Below are 27030 nucleotides of genomic sequence, written 5' to 3'. Positions count from 1 at the left end.
TTTCACCCATTAAAAACAACCATACGTCAACAATAAACTCAACCACAATTGCCATGGGCAGTCATAAACAACAGGCTTACCTAGTATTTAAAAAATTTAGGGTTTACTTTACCTGAGAAAGAAACCCATTAACAGGAACAAATATTAGAGCCTTGTTCTGCTTAATGAAAAAAAAAACCTTTTAGCTGCTGCCCCTTGTGCACTGAAAATAACCCAGCTGTTATAGCATTAAAAACAGGAAACAGGAAGGTCATGTTATTATTCCTCAATGAGGGAATGTAAGGGCATGCTGCTCGGCTACACTGTTGGCATTTTAAAATACACAAAAACCCAATGTGGTCAAATCTGATCATCTGATTAACTTACCATCGTAATAGTATGATACACTTACGCCTGTAGGTCACATACAGCCGACCAAAGCTTCCCATCTGGCCCATGGAATATCAATCAATTCAGAAAATATGAGAAGGAAAAAAAAGCCCTCCACTATCCAGTACATCTGTACAGTGCTCTGTGTTTCACATGGATGGTTGTTTAAGTTGCACAACGCGATTATGGTACTTTCACTGTTGATAGCCTGCACAGCAGTAACGTGGATGTGAAGCGCAAACTGCAAAACAATGGAGGAAGAGGGACAAGAAAAGAGCGAGAGAGATGCCAAAGAAAATGACAGAAAGTGTCAAGGGTGTGGGATCATTACAAGTTAAACAAAAAGAAAACAGTTTAGTGTGTATTGCAAAACAGAGTTTGCATACCTCAGTAGCACATCCTCAATGCTACAACATCTGCAATCTCAATGAGGCTTTTACCTGGTTAAATAAAAGATATATATCTAAGTAGAAAACCTCAAGTGTATGCACGGAGTTCGCTGAGCAGACCCGACGCAACAAGGAGAATTAATGTCACAGCTGAGATTCATAATAAATTTTAAGAACGTACATGTATTATGGCTTTATAATGGCTGATTAATATGAGAAATCAATACGATGGCTAATGTTACCTGCCGATCTATCATGTATATTAGCCAAGTTTTAATAAAGAAAATAGCAACTCACGGATAATTAAATACAATAGTCAATTTATTAAAGCCTTGCCTTCATTCATGTTATTACGTTAGTGCATCCCCTTGATCACTCTCAGACACACATACACACAAAGTAGAAAATAGAGCCTAAATGCACAAATCGAATACAGCAGGTAGCCTATATTAACTTGTGTTGCAGTAAGTAGGGTCAGCAGGTGTAAGGCACCCCTTGACCACAGTGAATGAGTCTTAACCAGCCAATCATGGGAACTTAAAAGTATGATATTTATGAAGGCCAAGTAATACATAAATAATTTTTTTTTAATTATACTCTTAAGTCACACTTTGGACAGCTTTTGCAGAGGGTTCCACCATGTTCAACTGAGCAAGAACACATGTATTGCTCAATTCTCTCATTTCAGAGATGTTTATTATTTTCTCTTTTATATATTACTATTGCCCTTAAATAAAGCTAAAGTAATTAAATGAAATCACGCAGTATTTCTTATCTAATTACTCGATTAATCTCCAGAAAAATCAATGGAATGCTCTTTTACTAAAAAAAATTGATAGCTGCAGCCCTAATGAGTAGTAGTGATATGACTAAAAGTGACAAAGCAGTGTTCTGAGTACGTTTTTACCAGCCTAACTCACAGAAATATTGCTTGTAATAGTCCACCTTCCACCTTCTCTTTCCCAGTCCCAGTCTTCTCTGTGAAGTGGAGGGATTGAAAAGTATGGATCCACCCTATAGACGGTATATACAGATAGACAACACATCTCCACTTCCTCTCACTGTACAAATAAGAAGCCAAAATATCTCTGTTGACATCATTTATAGCCAGAGTCTGATCGCTGCGGAATTGAGTTCTCGGCTATACACCTGTTAGACCAAAAGCAAGCAACACCATTGATCACAAGCACACCAGTTGGCACACAAAGCTGTTGATCATGATGTCAAATCCACTTCATATAGCATCAAGTAACTAATTAAAACCAAACGTACCAGAAAAAAAACACTTGCACAAATATCAGTGTAATAAGAACTAACTAAAATGACAGAAACCATTTTTGAGACAAATTCATTTGCCATGCACTTTCATCATTTAGTTTGGCCCACTAATATGGAGGGGGCGGGGTTTATGACCTGTACCGGAGCCAGCCACCAGGAGCGATGGAGATGTTTTGGCTTCACTTTGGGGAGCTGTCATGTCGTCCATCTTTATATACAGTCATGATCTATTCAAATATCTTAATGCAAGAATGGGGACAAACTTCTAACTTTCATTGAACATTTCATTGTTTTTCTATTTATTTTTATTCTTTTAAAAGTCCAGCCCCCCAATGTCAGCTTAGAAAAAATCTGACAAATGTAATTGATGACCCCTGCCACTACATGATACTAATAATAATGACAGTGAACTGCTATAATTGAATAGTTATATCTAACTAACTCTACTAACTTATACTACTCCATCCTACCCATTTTGTCACATCAATCACTGAATTAATCCAATAACTCCACTGTGTGTCAGCTAGTGTTTTAAATTCATTTCCTGGCCCTTTGACTCTTTGACCTACAAGGTAAATATAGTATACTTGCACAGCAAGTATTTACACAAGGACTTACTTTAGTAAACACACCTCAATGCTAAAATTCATCCAGGATGTGTCAACTCCTTACAACAGGATCTACTCTACATTCATCTCATCTGTAAAACCCTCCTTCAGTCACACGACATGTTGTGACGTGCTCAGAAGACATGACTCACAATACACACAGTCATACATGCAACATAGTCAAACTCAGGTCATTTGGCATTTATCCAGTGAATCACTCAAAAAGAAAACATTTCAATGTCGGCAAACGGTGTGGGGCCGTATAATTGTTGAAATTTTATTTATTTAAATGTGAATAAACTGTAAAACACAGGACTCAGGAAAAAGGAAACAGTAAACAAGGAATTTGCATTTCATAGAGCCCTACATAAGTATTAGATGAAGACATCTTTTCATTATTTGCCTTTCCTCCCCACTATAACAGCCAAAACACACCAGTGCTGAATGGCGCACATCAAAAAAATATGCATTTATTATTTTCTATGTACAACCCCACACAGGCACTTTGCGCCACTGTCCTACTTCCGGCCTCATCACCCCCTACTCCCGTAGCAGCTCTTTTTCTCTGCTCCTATAGCAGCTCAACTCCTCTTCTCACCAGGGTTGCAAAAAGAGAACTCTGTTGCTTTCTTTCATATGTGGTCCAAGAATGGATGAGGAGAGACTTGTTGTTGAGGTCGAGAAATATCCCGAGCTATATCACCCACAATTCTGTCATTATAAAGACAACAGCCAAAAAGATATTGTCTGGCAAGCCACAGCTCTGGAGATCGGCTCTTCAGGTAAATATTGAGCTTAATTAGTGGGTGTCCACACATGATTTTAAGCTAATGTAGAGAAATAAGTACAGATCTTTTGGTAAAACTAGTAATTACTTTGTGTGAACTTCTGTTGAGGTGCTGCAGTGCAACACATTTTGTGTGTGCTACAGATGGCACTTCATGCGTGTCATTTAATGCACCGTGCTGCAGAAGCATGTTTTCAGCTTAAGAGAGATCAATGGTGCTGATAACTTGGCAGATGGGATACAGCCTTATGAATCTATTAAACTGAATGACACATGATGGATCTGTCATCACATAACACTGCCAGCTGTGTGCTACAAATAAACAAAAAGCTATAGCTACTAGGGCTGTCAAAATTGCTCAAAAATGACGTTCAAATATTCCTTCTAAAAATAACTCATAGGTTCGAACCATTCAAATTTTTTTTTTCTGCATTATGTCCACAAGAGGAAGAGCAAACTAATACAAGGAAACATACTTTATGTATTAATACAAGGAAACATAACTCCTTGTAGGTATTTTTATTTCAACATAAACGTCTTTGAAAACATTTACATACCTACACATTAAAACACATAAAACAATTATCTATAACATTACGTCCGCGGACCTCTTGCTCGCCCCCCCTCTCTGACCCGTCAGGCCACACCGCTCGTGGAAGCGCTGTGAATAGCCTCGAAGCACCGAGAAGCGAAGCAAGTTTCCTTTCGGCGCCCATGTAAACCGATTGTGTCATTCACACCGGCTGCGCCGCGCCGCGCAGCTCCGTGGCCGGCTCTGGTCTATTTTCTGCGCGAGCGAATGTGTCAAGCCGGGTGACGGAGACAACAGCTGGGAGCAGAACCGCTTGTCGACCAGCATGGAGAAATGCACGTCTGATGTGAACGGAAGTGCTCCGGCTCGTGTGAGAATTTCGGTGCGCTGCGCTTCGCAACACCTCCGCGGGCAGTGTGGCCTTATGCAGTGCGTTCAGTGCAGCGGCCCAGGCCAACGCCCACTCGCAAAGAGGACAGCTGCGGTGGTGGGGTTTTTTTTCTCCACAATCGAATATCAATTTTCACATTCGAATGTCCATTTTTTTTTCAAATTCGAATTTAAATTCGAATTTAGAATATTCGTTGATAGCCCTAATAGCTACACAACAACATTCTGTGTGTTTCACACCTGCAATGCTCTTTTCACATCATCCAAACCTGATTTTTGTTTTAGTTGTCAATAAGCAGCCAAAGCAGCAGTTAAATGACAAACATTCACCTGCACTGATGTCAATTTTTGGGATACGGAGAGAGCATAAATGATGATGACAAACAGACATGGTAAACAAACTCCACCACAGTAAATATGCATTTGTTCTTAGCCTCAACTCTTTCCTGGAATGCTTCAGCACACGAAGATGGTAAAAGAGGTATGACAAAACAAAACCTATCCAGGTTTCCAGACTAGCTGAAACTGTTGGGAATGTGTAAGAAAGACTGCACGAACATCATCCTCCAGTGTCCATGGTGATGGGATATGTTTGGACACACCTCAACTGACCAAGCCATGACTAATGGCTCCTGGAATTCTGCTTGAGATTTGATGTGCTTTCCAGGAGCGCATGAGAGAAAATAAAAAAAAACAATACATGGTCACTTAATTCCTTCCTGCATCCACAGAAAACATTTTCCCTTTGGACAGCAGACAATGTGGCTAAGGGCATGGGTATGGAAAACAGGTCCATTTTGTTCAGGAAGGGAGATTCAGGAAACCGGGGAGTTCCGAGGGGACACATAATACATTTTAAAACTACAAAAGGACTGAGCAGCGCATGCATACGTGCATAACGTACTACTGGGCAAGAAAACAAGAGTGCTGGCAGGCAGCCCAGCCATTATCTGGCTTGAACTTATGGCATTAAAAAAACAACTTAAATATAGCTGCAAGAGTCATCCAAACAAATACAGGAAAAAGAGCTCACAAGGAAATACCAAGTTTTTTTGTTTTTTTTAATTAAAGTTTGAGTGTGGCACCTCTGCAGCAATCAACTCGACCTTTAGCAGATCAAGTAAAGGCTGAGCAGATAAGTCAATTCATTGATTAGCTGATAGAGAGAGAATTAATCTGAAACTATACTGATCATCAAATACTTGTTTAAGACCTTTTTCTAGAAGAAATGCCAAACCTGGTTTATATCACTGTAAAGTGAATATCTTTGGGATTGGGGCAGCAGCAGCAGCCTCTCACCGTCCAACACCGGCACAGCGTGAGGACGGAAACAGAGGACTCAGTGGGGATGGAGCACATACTGCAGCAGGTGAACACGCCATCTGCGGTCATTTTGACTCAACCAGCAGACTTCACTGGAAGCCGACTGGCTGTTGATACAGGTGATCAGTTTTACGTTTTAAAAACTAGTTGCTGGCGATTTGACCAGCTCTCTTCTCTGCAAGTTCTAAAACAGTTTTGTCTCATCACGAATCTTCGGTCTGAACTGGGTTTAAAGGTGCAGGTAGCCTTTGAGTGGCACTGTGAATTTTTTTCCCCATTTTTGAGTCTAAAGCTTGCTAACTATTATTAGTAAAACCATCCATTCATTTTATAGTTATAGGTGACTAATGTATGTTAACTATCCACTGCAGAAGCAGTTGTCACAGCCAAACCTGTCTAGTTTAAAGCCCTGAAGGTAAACTTCTCCAAACAGCCATAAAACATGGATTAACAACAAGATCGTTAACAAAAGTATCAAATTCAGCTGAGTAATAACAGCCAGGGTTTAGTGACAATCCAATTGTTAAGCATATTTACATTGCATAAATTAGCCTAGCAGCTTGCAAACTTTTTTACCTCTACCCATAACTTACTTACCACCGGTTTAAGTCACTGCACCTCCCGACAGTACAGCTTGGTTGAATTTCAGCCTGCGTGCACGTTTTTTCACCCGAACATTGTTGAAACAGAACAGCTGATGTTGCTGTAGCAAGAAGTTACTGGAGCGTTCACATACACCATGTGCTTTGTCTGTTGAACTGTATTTTCTCCAAAATCGAAAATATTTTCACACTACTCATTTATTCCAGAGTAAATAAAGTAATCCTCATCGTCTTTCTCTTGCCTGCTTGTTATGTGCCTGCTGCTGTTTGGTAGTGACACAGACTTTCAAAAATAAAGGAGCAACTTAAAGATGATGATATGGATCGATGTTTTCACTTTGCATCGATGCTACTGGATCTTTGATCATTGAATCGATAAATCTATGCAGACTGATGGATCGTTACATTGCTAATCACAATGGTGCAAAAATAATTTAAAACTCCAATCTTGCCATAAAACAGTAGTGCTTATTGGTTTGCAACATTGTCTACAATGATCCTATAAACCCAGAGATACAGTATCAAGGTACTGTGAGATAAATAGCATTTTGTCTCAAGGTATCATTAAATGGCCCAACCCAAAAGTCGGCACAATTTAAGAAAACCAGGCCACATGCTTGAGTTACTTTAGTAACATTCATAACAAACAAAAATAAGCATGTGCAGGTATTTGCACTAGATGTGTCAGAAGTTGACCTGGTTTTGCTTTTAGGGAGAGCCAAAATGGCTGTGAACCTCTGGTATCAAGTAGCAGTATCAATCTACTCATCAACTACAGTATATGGACAGAAACAGCTTTTGGTAACAATGGTGCCCAATCATATTGCTAGCCAAAAACACAACAAAGTGACTATTAAAAACAGGAATACCAAGTAAAGGAATTGACATTTACAGCAAAGAAGAAGTGCAATATGTACAACAATACTGTTTTACAATTACGGCAGATACGCCCATTAAGCATTCTGTCACTGCACATTGAGGTGGCATGAAAAATAACGTGACTGTGGTTATAGAAGGGATGTACTGCAATATGGTTCCACAAAATAGTTGTACATGATTGGGTGAAAAGCCAGAAAACACCCTCCACCAAAGGCAAAGCTGATGTAACATAACAGCTCTGATGCAACGGTTCCAACAACTTACAGCTGTTCACAGGAACTAGAGGGAGCCACAAGTTGCAGGAGACATGAACTAACATGTTATGGTATTTCTAGATTTATGGCGTCTTCACATGAACTTCAGTTACACAACCAAAAACAAACTGCCACAAACAAACAGGGCTTCTCAGTTTCTATTTCACAAGGGTAGGGCTGCACAATTAATCAAATATTAATCACGATCACCACTTTGGCTTCCCACAATTAAATGAACATGATCGACTGTGATATTAACGTTTAAAAGGCACCTCTGCTGCATATGAAATCAAACGCTTCCTAAACTACTGGCCAGCCGCCATTTTTGAAGAGCTGTCCACTACGCATTCACCCTATTGCAGCAGCCTGCAAAAACTTTGCTGAAAGTTGCAACTGCAGACAGGCAAAACAAAAATCATTAGGAGAGAACAAAGCATATCCAAGCAGTGCTTGAGACTTGTGTCTGCACCGCAAAGCAACACAACTTACTTGATACACCGCCTGAAAAAACACAATAATATGCAATACGATGACTGCATGAAGGCTGAGAAGATTAACATTGCTAATGTCACCTCACTGAATCCCCATTCTTGTCTGGCATCAAGTCATTCATCCTACGGTGACACTGCAGCATGTCAAAGTAATGTGAACACTAAAAAGAAATAATACAGTGGTGGATACATATCCATAGGAAATTAACTGAATTCAGGTCTTAAAGGGATAGTGCCTCATACTTCCATGTATATTTTATATCGGCATAGATACACCCAATAGATGGCACTAGAGGGCAGAGTCAAAAGTTTCTGACGACAACAGATATGGTGACGGTGGAGGAGGTCGTAACAATGTGCCTTTTAAGGGAGGCAACGTTGTGGACCACGATCACTGAGGCCATGTAATACATTGTGACATGTAGACGGATTACTCTTTTCACTGTATCACCGATTCATTCGATTTGCCAATACTTAAATTTCTTTGTCATGTTTCTGGAGTCTGCGTGGACTCTAAGCGGACGTCTGCAAGCCCTGTGTGCGCAAAGCTCAGATTTCAGAAAACATGCATAAATACGGGCGAAATGATCAAAAAGTAAGTTTGTCTTTGTCTCTGTACCTAACATTGAGCATAAATGAGCCCACACAGACAAGGGGGGAAAAAAACACTGTTCCAGGACCAAAACTGACTGGAGAACACTTCCACCTTCCTCAGTGGCAGTGTCACATCTCTGGAGCTTATGAAAATGGTTGTGTAATAGAGACAACAGCCGCCCAGAGGTTGGCCTCTGCTATTTTTATCAGCTGGCTTTTCTGATGGCTGGGGAAATGGGAACATTTTGGTGAGGGGCACTTTTAAGATTAAGATACTTGATACGGGACAGCTCAGGGATGATGTCAAAACATACCAGCAAACAAAGCAGAAAACAGAAAAGCTGAGACACAGCTGACAACCTGGCTGCATTTCCTAAGTACTCAGAGGATATTTACAAGAAAAACAGTGACTAACTACAGAGTTATATAAGAAACACTTGACATGTTCTGTTCAGAGGTTCAATCTTTTTACTGTTTGAATACAGAACAAACTATGCCTTTTGATGGTGTTAGGACATACAAATGATTCAGAATGACTTACACATTTGGTCGCTGTTATAAATCAGTAGTATACACACATGTAGTGCACAGAAGAGATACCAGCAAATGCCAGAAAGTGCTTCCTAAAACACTCAAACTTCCCTTGTAACATTTCACTATCTTTTCGTGTCACATACATGCAGTCACACTGATAAATGAGGCCTACCGTCAGACAACCAACAATAGGCTACATTATCAGGAGCACTGCCATAGGCTTTCTCTGAAGCTGCTCGCCGATGTTTCCTCTTAAAAGACCCAATACACACTGTGTAACAAATATGCACTACTCTTGACGTCAGATACAAACAACCTCTGCTTTGAGTGAGTGCTGCTGGCCGGGGTGTGACGTCATTTAGCCAATGTTGGATGGCAAAAATCATTATGAGTTCTCACCCACCACCTCAGGCAACCCCAGGTCTTGACCGGTTGGGAATGTCATCACAAGGGTTGAGATCACACACTAGCCCGGTCACATATTTTTTCTTTTGGGGCATTGTCTGCCATGTACATGAGTCATGTTGCTCGCAAAGAGGATGTTAGGATGCTACATGGCGGACAATCGGAATCACGAGAACATTTTACAGACTATTAGACCTACAGACAAGTGATCATCTTGTATCACTGGCAGAGCGACAGATGTCATGTTCACTCATGAGAAAGGTAGTCACAAACACCCAGCCTGCTTCTGAACATAACAGCCCTGACGCAAAAGGCCTTGCTGGCATCTCTTTACATAATTTGAGGTGAATAGGTTACAGGGAACAAGGCATAAATAACAGCATATGGAGAGGAAAATTCCTCCTGGTTTTCATTTCCAAGAGCGAAGCTTTAAACTCCAAACTAGGTCATTGATGAGGATGGAGGGAGAGCAAGAGAAAAATAACTGAGCAGGCAGCTCGAAAATCCCTGGTTTCTTCTATCTGAAATAATCAAGACAGGCTATACTGGTTTATCAGGATACTAGTAATGATCAGGGAAAAAAATGTCTTGTCCTCGGTATAACTGTAAACCCAAGAAGAAAGAAAGCTTTTGTATATGAATTACAAGTGCTATGAATGGATTTCATTTTCTTTCCTGACATTTCATTGACTTAATTAGGACAGTTACAGGAGAAGCGTCTCCGTAACAACAAATATCAGTCCTTGTTATACTTCAGCATATGTTGTGTAGGGATGCAAATTTTAAAACTTTTAAAGATTTATTTTAACAACTGACATAAGCTATTTCAGCAGCACAAACAAAATAATTTTTTTTAAACACCTTCACTGAAATGTCTGCTCTCGCTCCACCTGTCATCACTGAACAAATGACCAAATGAGATTCATATGAAGATAACAAAATTCTGAGCAATTTATTTTAGGACACAAAGTAGATGTGAATTTGTTCATTGTCACCTATAGTAGCACTTACAGTTCAGATTTTTTGAAGTGGGGTTGTATGAAGTTCTTTTCAGTGTCAGTGTATTACATACTGTAGATGTCAGTAAGCGCACCCCCAGTTTAAAGAAGCAGGCTGGAGTCTGACATGGAATCTAAGTAATGTACTGCTATGGAGGGGTCAGCAACAAAATGTATTTCAGCCACCTGAAAAGTCCCACCTAAAAAAATTATTGTCAGTTTCAGTGAGCGCTATATTGAGTGAATCTTTTCACTGCTTTACCTTACTGTCACAGTGATTTCAAACTGGAAAATGAAGCCCTTATATAATTCTCTTCAAAGTCAGACACACAGAAGCTGCTGGTCTACCACTACCTTAATTAAAGGTAGGATCTGGAGGATTTTCAAACAAAACAAAATATAGACATATACAAATGAAATCCTGCTTAATAATCACCTATGGGCTTCTACTCATGTGTGGTGGTGACTCTGTTTGCAGAGCTCCTGCCCTTTAACTGTATTTTGATGTTTTTGTGAGCTCGGACCACTTCTGGGCGGAGATTTCCCCAGCCAATGAGAGAGCGCAGGTGCCGTGCCCGAGCGTGTCCGAGCGTGCACCAGCGCAAGCCTTGCCTGAACCTCTTCTGTGAAGCCTTCTTCCATACCTCCAGGCTCCGTACACCTGGGAGAGTTGAGTGATAGGAGGGGCCGAATTTGAATGTGTGTTTACAAACAGCAACTGGAAAATCCTCCAGACCCTACCTTTAAGGTGTTTATGTGTGACTTTGGTATTTAAAGGGGTTTGTTCGAATCTACTTAAATCACACAATAACAGAAACTAAATAAATAATTGAAGCTGTGATAGACTAGCAGGTCCTGCATTCAGCAAGCTAAAATTACTGTTTTTGTCAATGGAGTCTGGTGGCTTTGACGAAAGCAACCAAGATGAGGTACTGAAGCCGTTATCAGGTTCCTCGTTGAAACAGGCTGTTTGACTGAAATGTAAAGCAATGAAAACACTCTTAAATAGTGTACATTTAAACTGATAGGTTTTTGTAGGTGGGATTTTTTTTAGGTGGCTCTGTTGTTGTCTGTTGTACATTGTTTAGCTTCCATGTTAGCTTCTCCAAACTGGAGGCGTGCTGACTGACATCTGCTGTATGTAATACACTGACTATGGATAAGTATCCCATACAGGTCCCACTTCCAAAAATCTGAAATATCCCTTTAATACATTTGTGATAAGTCAATACTTACCAGTGATTAACTTAGCATTGATTTATCATAAGGATTCAAAGTTGTGTTCATTATCCTTACTATCCCACAATTTTGAGGGCCCGAACAATGGCAGTAGGATCTCGGTTTGAACCACTAGGTTTGTCAACAAGACTAGTTTCATTATAACCTTTTGAATAAATGTGTACAGAAGGAGCATTTGAAAAGGGAGCGGCTCTTGTGAGCAGAAGTAGGTGAAACCACTCCTGGGAAAAGACTGTGTAATGTATCAAGAGCCTCCGTGTCCCTGTTCTCCATGGCTGGGCCAACCTGTTTCACAGTTTTCCACTCCAACACTGGAGGGATGCTATGGACACAGCCTCCAGTGTTGATATAGTAGAGCACAAACACTATTTCACTGAGTGCTTAACATAATATTTGCTGTACTTTAACAGGTTTAAATGTTTTAAGCTGCTGTTATATCTAAAGAGAGAAATGAGGATGTGTGTCAGTGTGACAGAACAGATTCACCATGGCAGATCAAGGGTAATCACAGCACTGATGAAAGAAAGGCAATATGCAAAATTTCCACCCAGCAGGTCCGAATGCATCTAAGCTTAGGTGTAGACTGGATGTAGGGTAGGAGAGGGAACAAGCTCCTGATTGAACGGAAGCAACAATAGAGAGTTTGGTCTCTGCATGCCATACCACCCACTTATCTCCTTCCAGTGATCTCACTGCTACAGTGTACATTGTAATTGCAGAAATGCCTGGAACTACCAACTTGGAGAGAGGAGGGGGACAATCTGCCAATATATAGACCTTATATAAACGTAAAGTCCTAAATATTTGGTGGGCTGTGCAATATGCTAAACTGCAGTGCTAGATTAGGCAAGCATGACTAGATATATGTGTGCACCAGGGAATAGAAAGCAGCAGGATGGCCATCTGTCAGCTATTAAAAAGTCATCACACTAAGAACAAGACATGCTGAACTATATACATTTTGTTGGTGAAAGGCCGAATGAGATATTTCCCTATTAAAGTAAGCTTGAACTGTCGGGTCATTAGAAATATATAGAGGAACTGCTGAGAGAGATGACAACACAGAGTGAATGTCTAAGACCACATTTCTGTGGGATTCCATGGCATTTTACTAAATCTGAATCCAGTATGGAATCTGCTCATTGGATATTAAGCCTTACAAAATCTATTTTGGTTCAGTTTTAAGACACTTTTAACTGACACTACTGACATTAACGGAACAAACAATACAAGACTAACTTACAAAGGACAACACGTGTCAAGGAAGGGTTTAACTAAATTCTAGTTTCAAAAAGAACATAAGCCAAACAAACATCCTGATATGAAATGGAACAGGCTCAAATATGAAATATGCCCCCAAAAAGTTTAATATCCTGCAAGTGTAGCTGGTTTCAGAAAAGTGTGACTGGGTATTTAAAAGGATGTGTCCATCACTTTGGCACTCCACAGAGACCTTAATTTGAAATAATAGTAACAATTACACCTTTTCTGTAGATGGTGCCTCTCTAAAATAATGTGTCTGGCATGTCTAATGTCCTCTACAACCACAAATACTAAAAGGGAAAACAGAAATAAATACATAGTTACAGAGATCATAATGTGAACACATTATCCCTTTAAACATTCAAGATGATCAACTCTGTTCCTGACTGTGCCGCCCTACTCATCACCCTGACTGTTCTTCACACAGGACCAAACCACTGCAGTATGAGAATTTCTCATAAGCAACGAGTTACAGGAAACTGCAGCATTATTGACATCCTGCTTTACAGTAAGAGAAGGAGATGTGCTGGCAAAGCACATTCACTGCTCGTTCTGCCAACACTATGAAAACATCCAATTATTCTATTAACTGTGATAAACCTTTTATACTCCTTTTCAAACAAAATCAGCATGTGTATGTGGGTTTTTAAACTCTGGAACAAACTGTAATGGTGTGTTTCAAGGTGTGTCAAGTTTGATGTCACAAATGGGCTAGAAGTCAGGCTAGTAAACAGTAGAGAGCAGCGTGGAGGCCAGTAAAAATGTTAAGATGGTTACTTCTTTTTTATGTCTTGCTTGTTCAATCTCTTTTAAATTTGGTGCAAACTAAATTTTGAAAGATGTCTGAGCGCTGCTTGGGCCAAGACAGATGGTATTTTGTGGCAACCCGTCATTGCATTGCACTGGTAAAGGAGCTAAAATTACCGCATCCATCCAGGTGTTGTATTTCCATCACTGCCGATCAGAGCCAGCTGGAGCCTGAGCTAAAAAACACCTGTGACTACTACGACGTCATTTGTCCCAGGTGTGAATGCCAATTAGAACTTTTCCCATTAAATACAAAAGCCTGGTGCCCCTGGGGGTTTTTTGTGCAGTGGAAATGGGGATTACTGAATGTTTTCATAAATGTGGAGATTCTTGAGCATCTTATTCTTTATAGGAAAGGTTGACATAATGAAAGCCCTTTTTACACTGAGATCATGCTAAAGGGCTGCTACCAAGTCCCTTCTTCATGCCACCTTTGCATTTTTACAAAAAAACAAAAACAAAAAAACAACAACATCAGCATCGTTCCTCTCCAGTATGTGATTTTAAACTTTGATTGATTGAGTTGATTGATTTTAAATGTCGGCATCGCAGAATCAAAAGAGGTGTGGCGGGTGTTTGGGGGCGTGTGTTTTCCCAATCTACAGGCATTTTTGGCTACTGTTCTTTTTTTTTTTTTAGTTAGGTGCTAACCGCTCTCGGCTACTTTTTATATCTCCCATGGTGGGTCATACACATAACGTGTTGATGTGCAATAGTCACATCGCAGGACATGCGATGTTTTCTCTTTTTTTAGAACATGTAAACTTTTGTTTTGCTTCAGAAAAGCAGCTCTGAAGAAAGCTTCTTGTTCCGCTCTGCTCGCCTCTCTCTCTCCGTCTCTCCGACTCTGAGCACTCAGCAGCCGCTCCCCCTCTCATGCACACGCTGCAGTCGCACACTGAAAATGAGTGACATGCAAGAGGGAGAGCTGGGGGCTGCGGGGTTGGATAACAAATCAAAAATTTTGCTCGGGGTTGGCCCACTTGACATGCTGCTGTGTTGTGCTATGGCCTATTTCAGTTGAATTTGTTATTTACATGACAACGGCTGAACGCAACACAGGCTCCGCTCCATTAGTACCATGCTGCAGGTTTGGGCCGGGCTCGGTTATAACTGTCTCGTTCTCGGGTCGGGTTCAGTCAGGAAAATGCGGTGTGCTCACCTGTGTGTGTGTCTGTGTGTGTGTCATCTGGTGAAAATTCTTGTATTTTTTAATATCGCAATATATATTGCAAAAAAAATAATCGCAATGTCAGTTTTTTCCAATATCATGCAGCCCTATAGGACAGTATATCAAGTGTGAAGGGAGGAGAGAGAGAGAGGGGACGACACGCAGTAAAGGGCTGCAGGTCAGAATTTAACCCGTGGCCCCAGCAGCAAGGACACAGCATTTGTACCTGCTCTACCCACTGGGCACCCCTGAAATTCCCACCTTGGAGAGGCAATATAAAAAGGGGATAAAGTGAACATGATGACAACTGAGGGAAGAAGGGGGACGGCATTACTGGGGATTTCTGATCACTACTCTTTAGGGGACTGCTCTATGTGTGAGTAGGGGATGTATGTGAGAATGCATACAAAGCTGAGAGGAAAACAAAGACATATGAGAGGGAAGGACAACAAAGCTGTATGTGGGCTGTTTGTCGCCTACCATTCACACTGTATTGTATCAAAACTGTGACTGCAGAGTAGTCCTGTCTCACAAAAGGTAGAGTTACCATTTGGGTAAAAACACTCTTTTGGATGTTTTGCCTTTAATAAGACTCAAAAAAGACATACCTATTCTTTCTATACATTTTACAAACTCAAGCTGAAATCGAGAAATCAATCCTAAAAGAAAACCCCACTTTAAAATAAAAACATGGCAGCAAGCATACACAAACCAGAAAATACTATCGCAATATACTATATAACGTCACATAGCTGCCGCACAGATTGAGTCACTTTCCACTGCTACACTGTAGCAGCATGGTTGCAATTTAAAATACAGGGTCATTGTCAGTGAAAGTATGTGCGTACACATTCATCTGTGTCTAGCAGAGCGAAGCAGGGTGGGGGAGGGGAGCTGTTGGGGCAGCATCTCGACCTTGCAGCAGGAATGAGGGTGAATGAGTGTCCTGGCGATTGCTGAATGAAATCAGCTCCAGAATTTTCTCATAGGCTTCCGGAGTCACGTGGTGCTGGTACAGTCCTTTATTAATGCTGTTTGAAGCAGCACGCAGAGAGATAAACTGCTCTCCCCAATGCAGGCCATAACTCTTCATTGTTTTTGGCAAACAGCACCTCGCTGAGTAAGTGAATTAGACACTGCAGGCAAGCTCAGATTCATTCAGAAGAGTGGATGGAAATTCTCTGAATCACAAGAGACAGGTGCAATGCTGCGAAAAGCTATAATCAGCAAACACTTCACTGGAGCAGGCACACTAAATTTCCTTTTTGATATTAAATATCCGATGAGGAGCTCTGTCTGAATAACTAATATGAAGTGTAATCAGCTTTCATTCTACTTGTCTGTGCTTTCTGTTTTAGCAGACCACAGTGCCATGACAGAAAAGATTGTGTGAATAAAATGACCATATTTCTCCGTTCAGTCAAGGACAACATGAAGGTGAATAAGTTAATGCCTGTAGACAGGAGACCATAAGGTGATATAAGCAACAGACAAGCCAGCAGCTCAGAGTTGGATTAAAACAACAGAGTAATGCTGCTGTGCCATAGAATTGGGTTGCAAAAGCCTTAACCAGACAGACCTGGCCATAAGTGGGTCAGGACATGGTGGGACAGGATGTCACCCTGGCAGGGTCACTCTGCACTTAGCCAGGCTAGACAGAGAGAAGGGAGACAGAAGGATAAGCCAAGTTCTGAAACAGTGGCTCGGCTGCAGACAAGGCACAAAACAATGTGTTGGCAGTTCAACACTTGGAAATACATGCTAGGGATGACCCACATATAGACAGTTAGAGAAGGAACAAGAAGCTCCAAGTAGTTCATGGTGCAAAAGAAGACAGGATTAGTGGACTGTACAGATCAGAGCTCCCAAGTACAGCAGCAAAAATGTTCTCTACTCAAAACTCAAACCTGGTTACATGAGCTTAAAACCGCTGGATTTGATCTGTTATCTAACCAATGGACAGGCAAAACAGACAGGGATATGGATCTACTGGACGCATGCACTTCCTTGATTAACATGTTCTTATTTCCGTTTTGCATGATGGGAGCTCAGATTGACTTTAAAACATTTCCTTATGCCTTATTCACACGACTCGACTTCAGAGTTCCATAACAAAAGCACGAAATCAGAGGCAAACCAACACTGGCTCAGCACTTTCAAATAGGTACTCAAGCGCTATGTGTTGAGTGTTTAAAGACATGAACTGAAAGCTCAGATGCATCTCAGGCGCTCCCCTGATATACCTGAGAGCGGAAGACACATGTTAATAACAGAAACGCAGCGCTGTGTGTGTGTGTGTGTGTGTGTGTGTGTGTGTGTGTGTGTGTGTGTGTGTGTATGTGTGTGTTTAAGAGGGAGAGAGAGACAGTGACAGACAGAGGGAAGAAAAGGTGTAACGTTAAAGCCACAATGACTTCACTACTACTGATTAAGGATAGACCGATACATTGGCCGGCCGATATATCGGGCCGATATTTGAGTTTTTTTACTTGTATCGGCATCGGCCGATACGCGCGTGGGTTCGCGGATTTATTTTTCCCTGGCATGATTTACAGACAGGCATCCACGGGCAGCTCTGTGTTGCCCGAAGACCCTGCAGTGCACATGCAGCGAATCCTACTGTGTACAGTAGTTGTTGTTTTATTTATGCTTCAGCTTAAATATTTGTTTATTTTATAAAGACATTACTGGAAGATTTAAGAGCACTGAACTCTTTTTTTTATTTGGATGCATAATAATAATAATAATAATAATAATAATAATAATAATAATAATAATATTCTACCTGTTCTACCTCAACTTTCCATCTTGTTTTAGTATTTTTTACTGTTCAATAAATGTTTCTTATTTTAAACTTGAGACCTGTAATATTTGTTATCATTGTGTCATTTTTTTTATGTAAATTGAGGGAGCAAAAGCAGTATCGGCCCCAAATATCGGCTCAAGAAAATCGGCAGTCCATAATCGGTCATCGGCTAAGGGTGATGGAAAAAAATCGGTATCGGCATCGGCCCTAAAAAATCCATATCGGTCTATCCCTACTACTGATTACAAAACAGCAAGTTGTCTCATGTGAGCAGTACAGCAATCTGACAACTTGGAAAGTTGTGTAGTCAAATTAGCTTGACATGAAACTGTTTTTGAGAGACAGAACTTTAAGTGTAGATCAGAGCAGTATAAACATAAGAGTTGCGACAAAATTCTAATGCAGAACTGGTATTTATGTGACCCATGAATTGACACAAAGCTAGTGATGCAGTTAAACACAGTAACAGCACTTAAAAAATAAGGTACTATCATAGGTGTCCATGTTATGAGGAGTCATCTGATAAGGCTGGCCAAGGTTTTCGTTCAAAAAATTAATTGTGTTCTGCTGCTGGTCCTGTTTCTTTCACCAGCCAAAACACCTTGTATACATAATAACTGAGCTGTGACAGAGCAGCTCATGCAACCTGGATTATAGGAAACAATCATTTTCAGTAATACACCAAGGGCTTCATTAATGAGCCTTTGGTAACAACTTGTTCTAGAGAACAACAACAGCTTCCAGTATGTCTGAGGAGGCCGTGCGTGCAGCACACCCTTCCAATCTTCGATGTCACCTGACTTCAACAGAGCACATAGGCCCCGCAGAAAGGGAAATGCTGAAATTCGAAGAATGTGAAGTTGCACGTATGTTACCCGAAGGCCACTGTATTGGGCAGAGCTCAGCCTAATAAGTGGCTAACACAGTCTGGGTCACTCTGCCTCTCCCTTTCATTCTCCTCTCTTTTGTCAATCCTCTAATGCTATTTCTGTTAGTTGATTTATTCCTGCTCTGTTTCCTCATCTTATAGCCAATTCCTTTGTTGTTCTCCAGACTAAACTTTACAGCTGTAATGCTTTTGAGTTTTTCAGCATTTCAAGGTTTAACTAACTAAAGACACACATGCTTACATTTAGCACCTAAAGTATATGTATTTGTTTGTGGTGCTGCCACTGATAAAGAGGATTTAGTCACTAAGAAGGAAACATCCCCTTGTTGATGGTGCCAACAAGCCCAGCAGGCATTATACTAGCATGGCACATCCTGTCCTTTCCCCTATAGAAACTCTACTAGGGCAGGGGCAGAAGCAAAGCACTTTGTCCTTGTGGATTAGGCCCATACGTTACCATGGAGCAGGTTAGGCTACGACCCATTTAATTACCTCTCTCTGCAGCATGCATACTAATCTGGGAATTGAGGGACTTAAAATCAAGTTATTGTCTTTTAAACTCAACTATAACAGACAGCATCAAGTTAGCAGTCATTTACTATTCCAGGGTAAGCCCGTTTTTATATTCACCTTGTGGCTACTGAAGTCATTCTTCATCTGTGGATGTGTTCCAGAGGCAACTGTCCCTTCATGCTCGAAACAACAGCAAGAGGGGTATTGTGTTGTGCATTTCACATTCTTATGTGACTCCCTGAGGATAGACTAGAGGCTCTGAAACTGGGCTGCTGCGATAATAGCAGCAACACCACCAACTACATTTCCTGTTATTGAGATGCAGCAGTAAACTCAAGGGACCGCTGTAGCTGGTGGTGTTTTTTTTTAAATTGCTGCTGTACTTCCTTTATTCAGTGACACTCTACTTTAAGCCCTTCCAAAAGGAAAAAACAATCAAGTTTGTCAAATGATACAAAGGCTATCAAGGTCAGTGTGATTTTGGCAAGCTCAAACAAACCCAGTCAGCTGTTGTTGGTACATAGCCACCGTTTCATCCTTTTAAGATCATCACCCCAGTTACCTGTATCTGCAAAGGAAGTTTAGGGTTTCCTATTGGGGTACATGCTGAGGGGACTGTGGAGTATGTTTCACTTTGGCACTATTCCAATCTAGTCAGTCCTTTCAGCTGGGCCCTAAAGTGACACGCAATCTTCAACATCAGGCTTCCCTGCAATAAATCACTTAGTGAAACACTACAGCAGAATTTTTAATTAAGTGTCACATCTAGTCCTGTCAAGTTCAAATGTAAAGCCCTGAAGCACAAGCCTAAATCAAAACAGGTAAAGCAACACCACCCAATGACACAAGATTGCTGACAGTTAGCTCTCAATTTATGTTGTTGTTTTATTATTTCCATTTTGATGTACACATGGGTAACTTCATTCCTAAGAATAAACTTGATTGCCATTAAAGTAAATTCTAGTAATGTCATAATTGCTGAAGTTAAAAATACAGACTGCAGATCAAACAGACAGAGTGTCAACTCTGCCAAAAAGTTGTCAACATTTGGAATAGTGAGAATAACATGTTCAGAGTGGGGTACAGTAACCGCTGCAGAACAAAAACAGCTGAAGGGCATCTGAGATCCAAGTATGACTTATGCAAGAGTACGCTCCAGCCACAGCAGTGTGAGCCAGAGGTGGAAATACTTTGATAGCACCTGTCATGAGCAGTGTTGCTCCTCCAGGCTGAATCCCATCTAAACTAAAAGAATACATTTAAAGGCTTTAACGAAGGAATCTAGAGCCTTGGTCTTTACCCTCAGAAGAATAAATGAGTATTTCAAAGAACTGGCAGTATCCAAACAACAGAGTCAAGCGGAGAGAGAACACCAAATTCCTCAAAGCAAAATGTCAAATATAATCCCCAAACAGACAGAAGGCAGAAGCCATTACTGGCAATTATTTCAGAAGCCTCTGACAAAGGAATTGGAGGAAAGAATAACAAGGTTGAACTAAGCTATGACCTTATATAGTAATGTGCATATTATTGGGAACTATTCTATATAATTCTCAGGCCTGGCTGCATAATATGTGCACCTTATACACATTGAAAATTGAAAGTGGTCTTGACATTAAAGGGGAACGCCCCCTACATTAAGAATCCCAATATGTTATTTCCATGGCCTTGGAAAGTGCAATCAGTATTTGTTAACATGAGCTACTCTCTCTCAAAGCCAGAAACCACAGAAGTAATGGTGCATTCCATTTGCACTTTAGTATCAGAATTTCCAAGGCCCCAGTCAGAAATTTCAACTGGAACGCCCCCTGAAGTCAGATTTCCAACTCGGAAAGTCAAAAAAGCCTAACAAACCATGACCTCAAAATCCAAAATGGCTATTCCACACATCAACAGTAGTCAAAGCTGTAGTAATGTAGTGTATATTAGCACTTCTGTCTTATTTGTGTCTCATGAAAACAGTCATACACACGGTATTGTCCAACCTCTGTGGACATGTTGCTAAGGTGTTTGTATACACAAAATACAGCATAATGCATTGTGACCAACTAATATTGCTAACCTGGCTAGAGTTGTTATTGCTAACAACGTCTTGCTTTACCAACTTGTTATACTGGAACATGGTCAACTTGGGCGTGACAGAGTCATACCCAAGCATAGGTCACAATCTCTGTCACTTTTTGAATTTTGATGAATTCATATTTAAGTGTTTATTTGTTACATTTTGTTTTAGAAAATTAGGAAAGCAATATTTAGGTCAAGCCTTATATTGCCTTGTGCACTGGAGTGATACCAGCCATTTCCTCACAGTGAGGCATACAGCTTACTATATTCATTAAAAACTGTTTTCAGATCCATGCTCTGTATCAGCAGATACCCAAAGCCCAGGTACTGGTATCGGAACTGAAAAGGCCTGATCGGTGCATCCCTTAAGAAGGTGATTATTTTTGACAGAGTGGATGAGCAGTACACTTTGTAATGGTTTCCCACAAATGCAGGACGTTGTTACACTACTGTGGTGCAATGGTGACAGACCTGCTATAGAGGAAGTGAGAGGGGAGAGACTTCACTAGGTTTTTGATGAAAAGAACCAGCAAGTGTTGTGACGCACCATTAAGTCTGCTCTGCAGTGTCTGCAAAAACACTCACTGCATAGAAAAGTCACAAGAAAGGAAAAGAATCCAAATGCACAAAACTCAGCTTCAAACTGACTGAACCGAACATTTTAGACATTTAAATCAAAACTTCATTACAGACTCTGACCATATTGCTTGTGTCTTACCATCATATCATACAACACAAACGTTTTTTCTGTATCCCAACTTTTAACATCCACCTTACCCGTTGCTGCCCTAGTTTAAATACACCCAGGGCTACTCAATTAGTTTTTGCAAAAAGTAAGCCTGTCGCATTACAAAAAGCCCACTCCAGCTCACAAATCATATAGCTCTGCTTTGCCATCATTACTATTCCCCCCTTCGGCTGCATGCTTAGACCCAGGTGCAGGTACCAGCCCTCTATTTATAGCCATCTGTTTGCCCAGTGCTCAATCCAGCCTGTGCTAAGGAGATTTAGTCTTCCTGCATCCTCGCTCTTGCTGGTGTAGAAAGCTGATTTCCATTTAAAGAAAAACAGCCCCTGTCCTGCACTTGGCGGGCTAAAAACACATGACAGTTCTTTAAAAGGAAGTCATTCACAACTTAAAGCATCTTTGATTAGTTCAACTGCTCGGTTGAAATTAACAGTTGTATAATCAGGCCAGGACTCTGCAGGCGTGCACTAACACCACATTACTGACAAACAGCAGCTGAGGTCAAAACATTGCTGAGTAAACCATCCATCCACTGTGACATTATAGTTCATGGTGTAGCATGTTATTATTTTCTCTTACACTGTAAAAAGAAAACTCATCTCAGTTAAAAGAAATATAGTGTCAAAATATGCAGAAAATCTATTCTCTCATTGTCTTCCAAAATTCAATCAAGCTGTTTTCTTATATGATAATATGGACAATGTTCACAGAACCAGGTCCAGACATTGTCGAAAGTTACCCTGTCACTGGAAATACTCGGTTTGATTTAGGCGAGGGGTGGCGCCTGAGTAGAGCGTGAAAGAGGCAGGATGTGAAGGCGGATTACAACACAGTCCTCTTGACTGTTTTTGATTTGGTCATAAACAGAGTGTCTTGCTGTTCTTTGACTTTGTCTGACGATTTTGGCCTGTGCCCTTACCGACAGAAGTTGTCTCTCCAGTTAAGGCCCAGACACACCAAACTGATTTCAGAGAACTAGCAGCAACGAAAGCTGGCTGTTATGTCAAGCTGCATGTGAACACACCTCAAAGACTACAGCTGATGGCCAACCAGCACAACATTTTGCGCTGTGAGAGGAAATAAATCTCCACACCAGCAGACAGCGGTACTCTGTATTCGTCATTCAGAAAGGGAAACCAAAAGACAGTCTTGATGCTAGATAGACAGTTTGCACATGAACAACACAATCTAATGTTGAGAGAACAGAGTATATTTACCATGCACCACTGAACCATGACACAAACCATCAGGAAACATTTCTGCTTAAGTGCTCAATGGCTAAAGGAAAATAATCTGACCTTATGTAACAAGTTTGTTTTCTCACTCCCTCTTGACTTTAGCTCTTTGTTTACTTTCATTACTTCCACTTCTCTTCTGAGCTCTGAGCTGTATTGCCAATCAGAGTGACTTCATTCACCAACAGGCTCCGCGTTGCAGACACCAATTCAACACGTTGGATCCGCCAAAAAAAGTAGATAGGGGCCAGTGAGGGGCTATGGTGTGGGACACACTGCACTGACAAGGGCAACAGACTCTGACCGGCGGGCCACCATTGACCAACAGCTGACTGTTGGCTTGGTGTGTCAGGGGCTTTAGGCAATCTAGCTTCCATCTTTGTGTTAACGACCCTTCTTCTTCACCTGCAGATGTTCGTTTTCTTCTGGTTTTCCATTAAAAAAAAAAAAAAAAAAGTCATCCACATGCCGAGTCACTTGCAGTTAAGTCTCCGAACACTACCCTACTCAATTCACACATGAGCTCAATCGGACATAGGAGCTGGCAACTGGCACTGTTTAATATCTAATCTAACCTATTCATATGTTTGCATTCTCACATACAGCTCCTACAGGTATGTATACATTATTTCAGATTTGCAGTGCATGTGCAAAAGGGGCTTCAGTTAGTGTTTTCTATTTGCTAGCTGCTGGAGCATTTAGCCAGTGAACTCTCCACCCATTGTCCAACTGTCCAACAGCACTGGAGTAAAAGACTGATTATCAGCTTTGCATGGCAAACTATACAACTACCAACTAACTAACACAAGTTCCAAAATTCAGGGAGAAAAAGCATAGATGGCACTAGGAATGCCTCTGAGAAAGCATTTTAAAAAAGAGCAAAAAGAAAAGAGAGGGACGTGCAAATCCACAGTCTCTCTCTCTGCCCTCAATATAGGATCTCATGCTTGAAACAACAACACGCAGTAAGGCAGATGCTAAAAGCCATGCAAGGCACTGAATTTTTTACACCAAATCTGAGGTGGAACCTCTGTTTGACAAAACAGCACAGCGGTGTCATATACTCAGATGCTGAACGTAGAGCACCACAACAGTTCCACACCTCAGTGAACAATGTACAGATCTTAAACCTTGAGATGGCAGGAAGCCCGACAGAATAGGGAACCCACGTGACATGTGTGCTGTGTGCCGCATAGGGATAACCTCTTGATTGACACAGTTATCATTCCGGCTAGATAATCACTCTCCTGTTTTAGGCTGCTGCTAGTGTTCACACTGCAAGCAACTCAGAGAGCCCCAAATCTGCATCTTTAATCTGAGATATTAGCTGTGAAGTTTATGTTGTCACTGCTTATCAGAAGCCACTCTTGCCAGTGCAGCTCACCAACACCTAACTCGAACCAGGCATGGATTAGAATGGTGATGTGGAAACATAAAGTAAACTACACACCATGCAGTTTTCCTTTAACAATACCATTTTGAATCCGTGAGCCAATCACATGCAAGGTGTTTAATTCAATGACTACCTTCTGAGGGTGACCTCTGAAGTGCCCACGCGCCAGCATTACATAACTCTGCATCTATGGCATGCAATATTCATGAAGACAGAGTGGACTGCAAATACAGGTAAAGACACTTACCGCCATCACCAGCTCAAAGGGATGCTTATACACCCGCACAGGTGACTGGTACTTCTGCACCATGGTGGGGATTATAGTAACACCAACAACCTGAACAGAAATAAGAACAAATCAGACAGGAAAGGACAACTTATGATCACATGCATTTGTGAAAGAAAGATAAGATGAGATGTAAGGCATCATTTCCTTCACTGTTGGCATCTTCACAATAACTGTGTGCTGACTGAGTGCCAAGAATTCAGCATTATAGCTGCATCTGGCTCTACAACTGGTGACTCAGTGTGTAATTAAGTAAAGGTGTGTTTTGGCTTACTGCTTGAATGATGCCATGTGCTTGTGTGTACTTGCTTTTGTGTGTTGGCAAGCAGCCCTAAGAAAAAGAAAACCATGTAGTGATGGGCTGCAGAAGGGAGCTCTCCTGAACCGTGACCAAGATGTCACTGATCAATGGATGCAGCATGTCCCACTCATTTATCAAACAGAGACTGTACCACCGCAATGGATTTCTGCTGCAAACTACTGGGATTATGACCAAGCTAGGTCCATCTACTGCCTCCTCAGAAGCTTGGGTTACATCTACACCACCATCACAACAACAACAACAGCACTCTACATAATGATAAAAAAGACAGGTGCTGCTCATTCTTTATAATGTTAACAGCACATCCCACATGCTGGAGAATTTAGGAAGAATGAGACTGAGAGTAAAAACAATATAAAAAATATTGTTTAAAATAAATACTCTAGTCACTTGAACATTATAGCTAAAAGTCCAATGCACATATGTTTCACTGACAACTAAACAGACTGGTGTAAAGACAAATATTCTGCTTACTCCAGGCAGTTTAAAGGAAGTGCAAAGTGTGGCTTTAACTTCATGTTCTGTGTTTGTTCAGCACGCTGATACATGTCTGTAACTCCTGCAATGCAGTGATGGGAACATGGCTGCGAGCAGGGGTGTGAGCTTAAGCCCCAGCACTTCTTACAGAGGGATCAGGGCAGGCAGACTAATAATAACCAGGCTGGTACTAACTGAATATAAACCTCAGCGGTCATCTACGTCTAACAGTTGCTACAGCAATACATAATTACCGTCATGCTTCAGGATCTGTCAGCAACTTCAAAGACACGTCAAAACAAGACAATTACTGAGGTGTTCATTAAGAGATTTCAAGTGACACACAGTCAAACACGTAAACAGGAATCGGCTGTATCGCTAACAGTTGTATCCCAAACACACCTGAAATAAACAAAGGTTAAATATCCACACATTGTGATTTTAGCTAAAAATGAAAAATGAAACTCAGGCGCCTATAATGCTTTTAACACAGCCACCTTGATAATGGTTAACAACATTTGCCACGCCGACTTGTTAACGTTAGCTTACATAACCAGTGCTAGCTAATTGAGACTAGCCCGCAAGCTAGCGCTAACTTGTCTTAAATCGCTGTCAACTTGACACACACATCTCGTGAATGGTGCTTACCGGTGATTTAAAAAACTAGAGAAATCTGGGCTGGTTTAGTCTGGTTAGTCGTTGTTTCTTCTGAAAGGGCTTTCCGAGCAAACTCTTGCCATTCCCCTCCTCGGCTCTTCACTTCGCCGGGTCTGGGTGATGAGATGAAGCCAGAAGCTAACGGTGGTTAGCTTTACTGTGCTAGCTGGCCATGTAGCCGGAGTAAGTAGCTAGGAAGCTAACCCTGGGACAAGTCCTCCTCACAGCCCGACACTGGCGGGCATAGTAAGAGCGATAGACCAAATATCTTCAACAGTCCCGTGTTGATATACGCCTGTGTCTATGAAGTGTCGGCAGGAGGACAGTATGTCTCTCAGTCCTCTCCTCCTCTCTCGATACCGTCGCTCCTCCCCGTTTTCTGAGCTCAGTTTTTTTCCAGCTCTCAGAGCAACTGTGTCGCTCTCAGCTGACTACACTTGCTCAAGGGACGGATACCAGAGGACAGACGCCGATGTTCCAAGCAAGTCGTCAAAATGAAACGTAACCTACTCCGCAAGTCACGGCGTTATTATTTTATTGCAGAGAGTTTGCTGATTTGCGCTATAGTGATAACTGATGTGCACAATGTATTTGTAGTTTAGTTTCATTTCGCAACCCTATCTGTTAAAAAAATTAGCTGTGTCCAAATCTAAATGACTGGCAAACATATGTAAATGTGTAAAATCAGTGTAAATTTTACTTTAATCACAGATAAGATTATGTTAAG

At 41.1% G+C, this 27030-nt stretch overlaps 1 protein-coding gene across 2 annotated transcripts in view; it reads right to left on the bottom strand.

Annotated features, from left to right (window-relative positions):
* The window catches only part of LOC117255246 (SEC14-like protein 1), a 49481-nt gene extending 22808 nt beyond the window's left edge, over positions 1-26673 (bottom strand). Inside the window, exons 1-2 of one of the 2 annotated variants that reach the window (XM_033623947.2) lie at positions 26295-26673; positions 24809-24898 (exon numbers count right to left, since the gene is read on the bottom strand). In XM_033623947.2, coding sequence (XP_033479838.1) covers positions 24809-24871 — 63 coding nt within the window. In that variant the 5' untranslated portion in view covers positions 24872-24898; positions 26295-26673. The remainder of the gene's footprint in view (positions 1-24808; positions 24899-26294) is intronic. The other variant, XM_033623948.2, reaches the window with a different exon arrangement.
* Positions 26674-27030: the final 357 nt, after the last annotated feature.

This window comes from Epinephelus lanceolatus, chromosome 3 (assembly GCF_041903045.1).
Source record: "Epinephelus lanceolatus isolate andai-2023 chromosome 3, ASM4190304v1, whole genome shotgun sequence".
In the NCBI taxonomy this organism is placed as follows: Eukaryota; Metazoa; Chordata; class Actinopteri; order Perciformes; family Serranidae; genus Epinephelus; species Epinephelus lanceolatus.
This window is presented reverse-complemented; position numbering and strand designations above follow the sequence as displayed.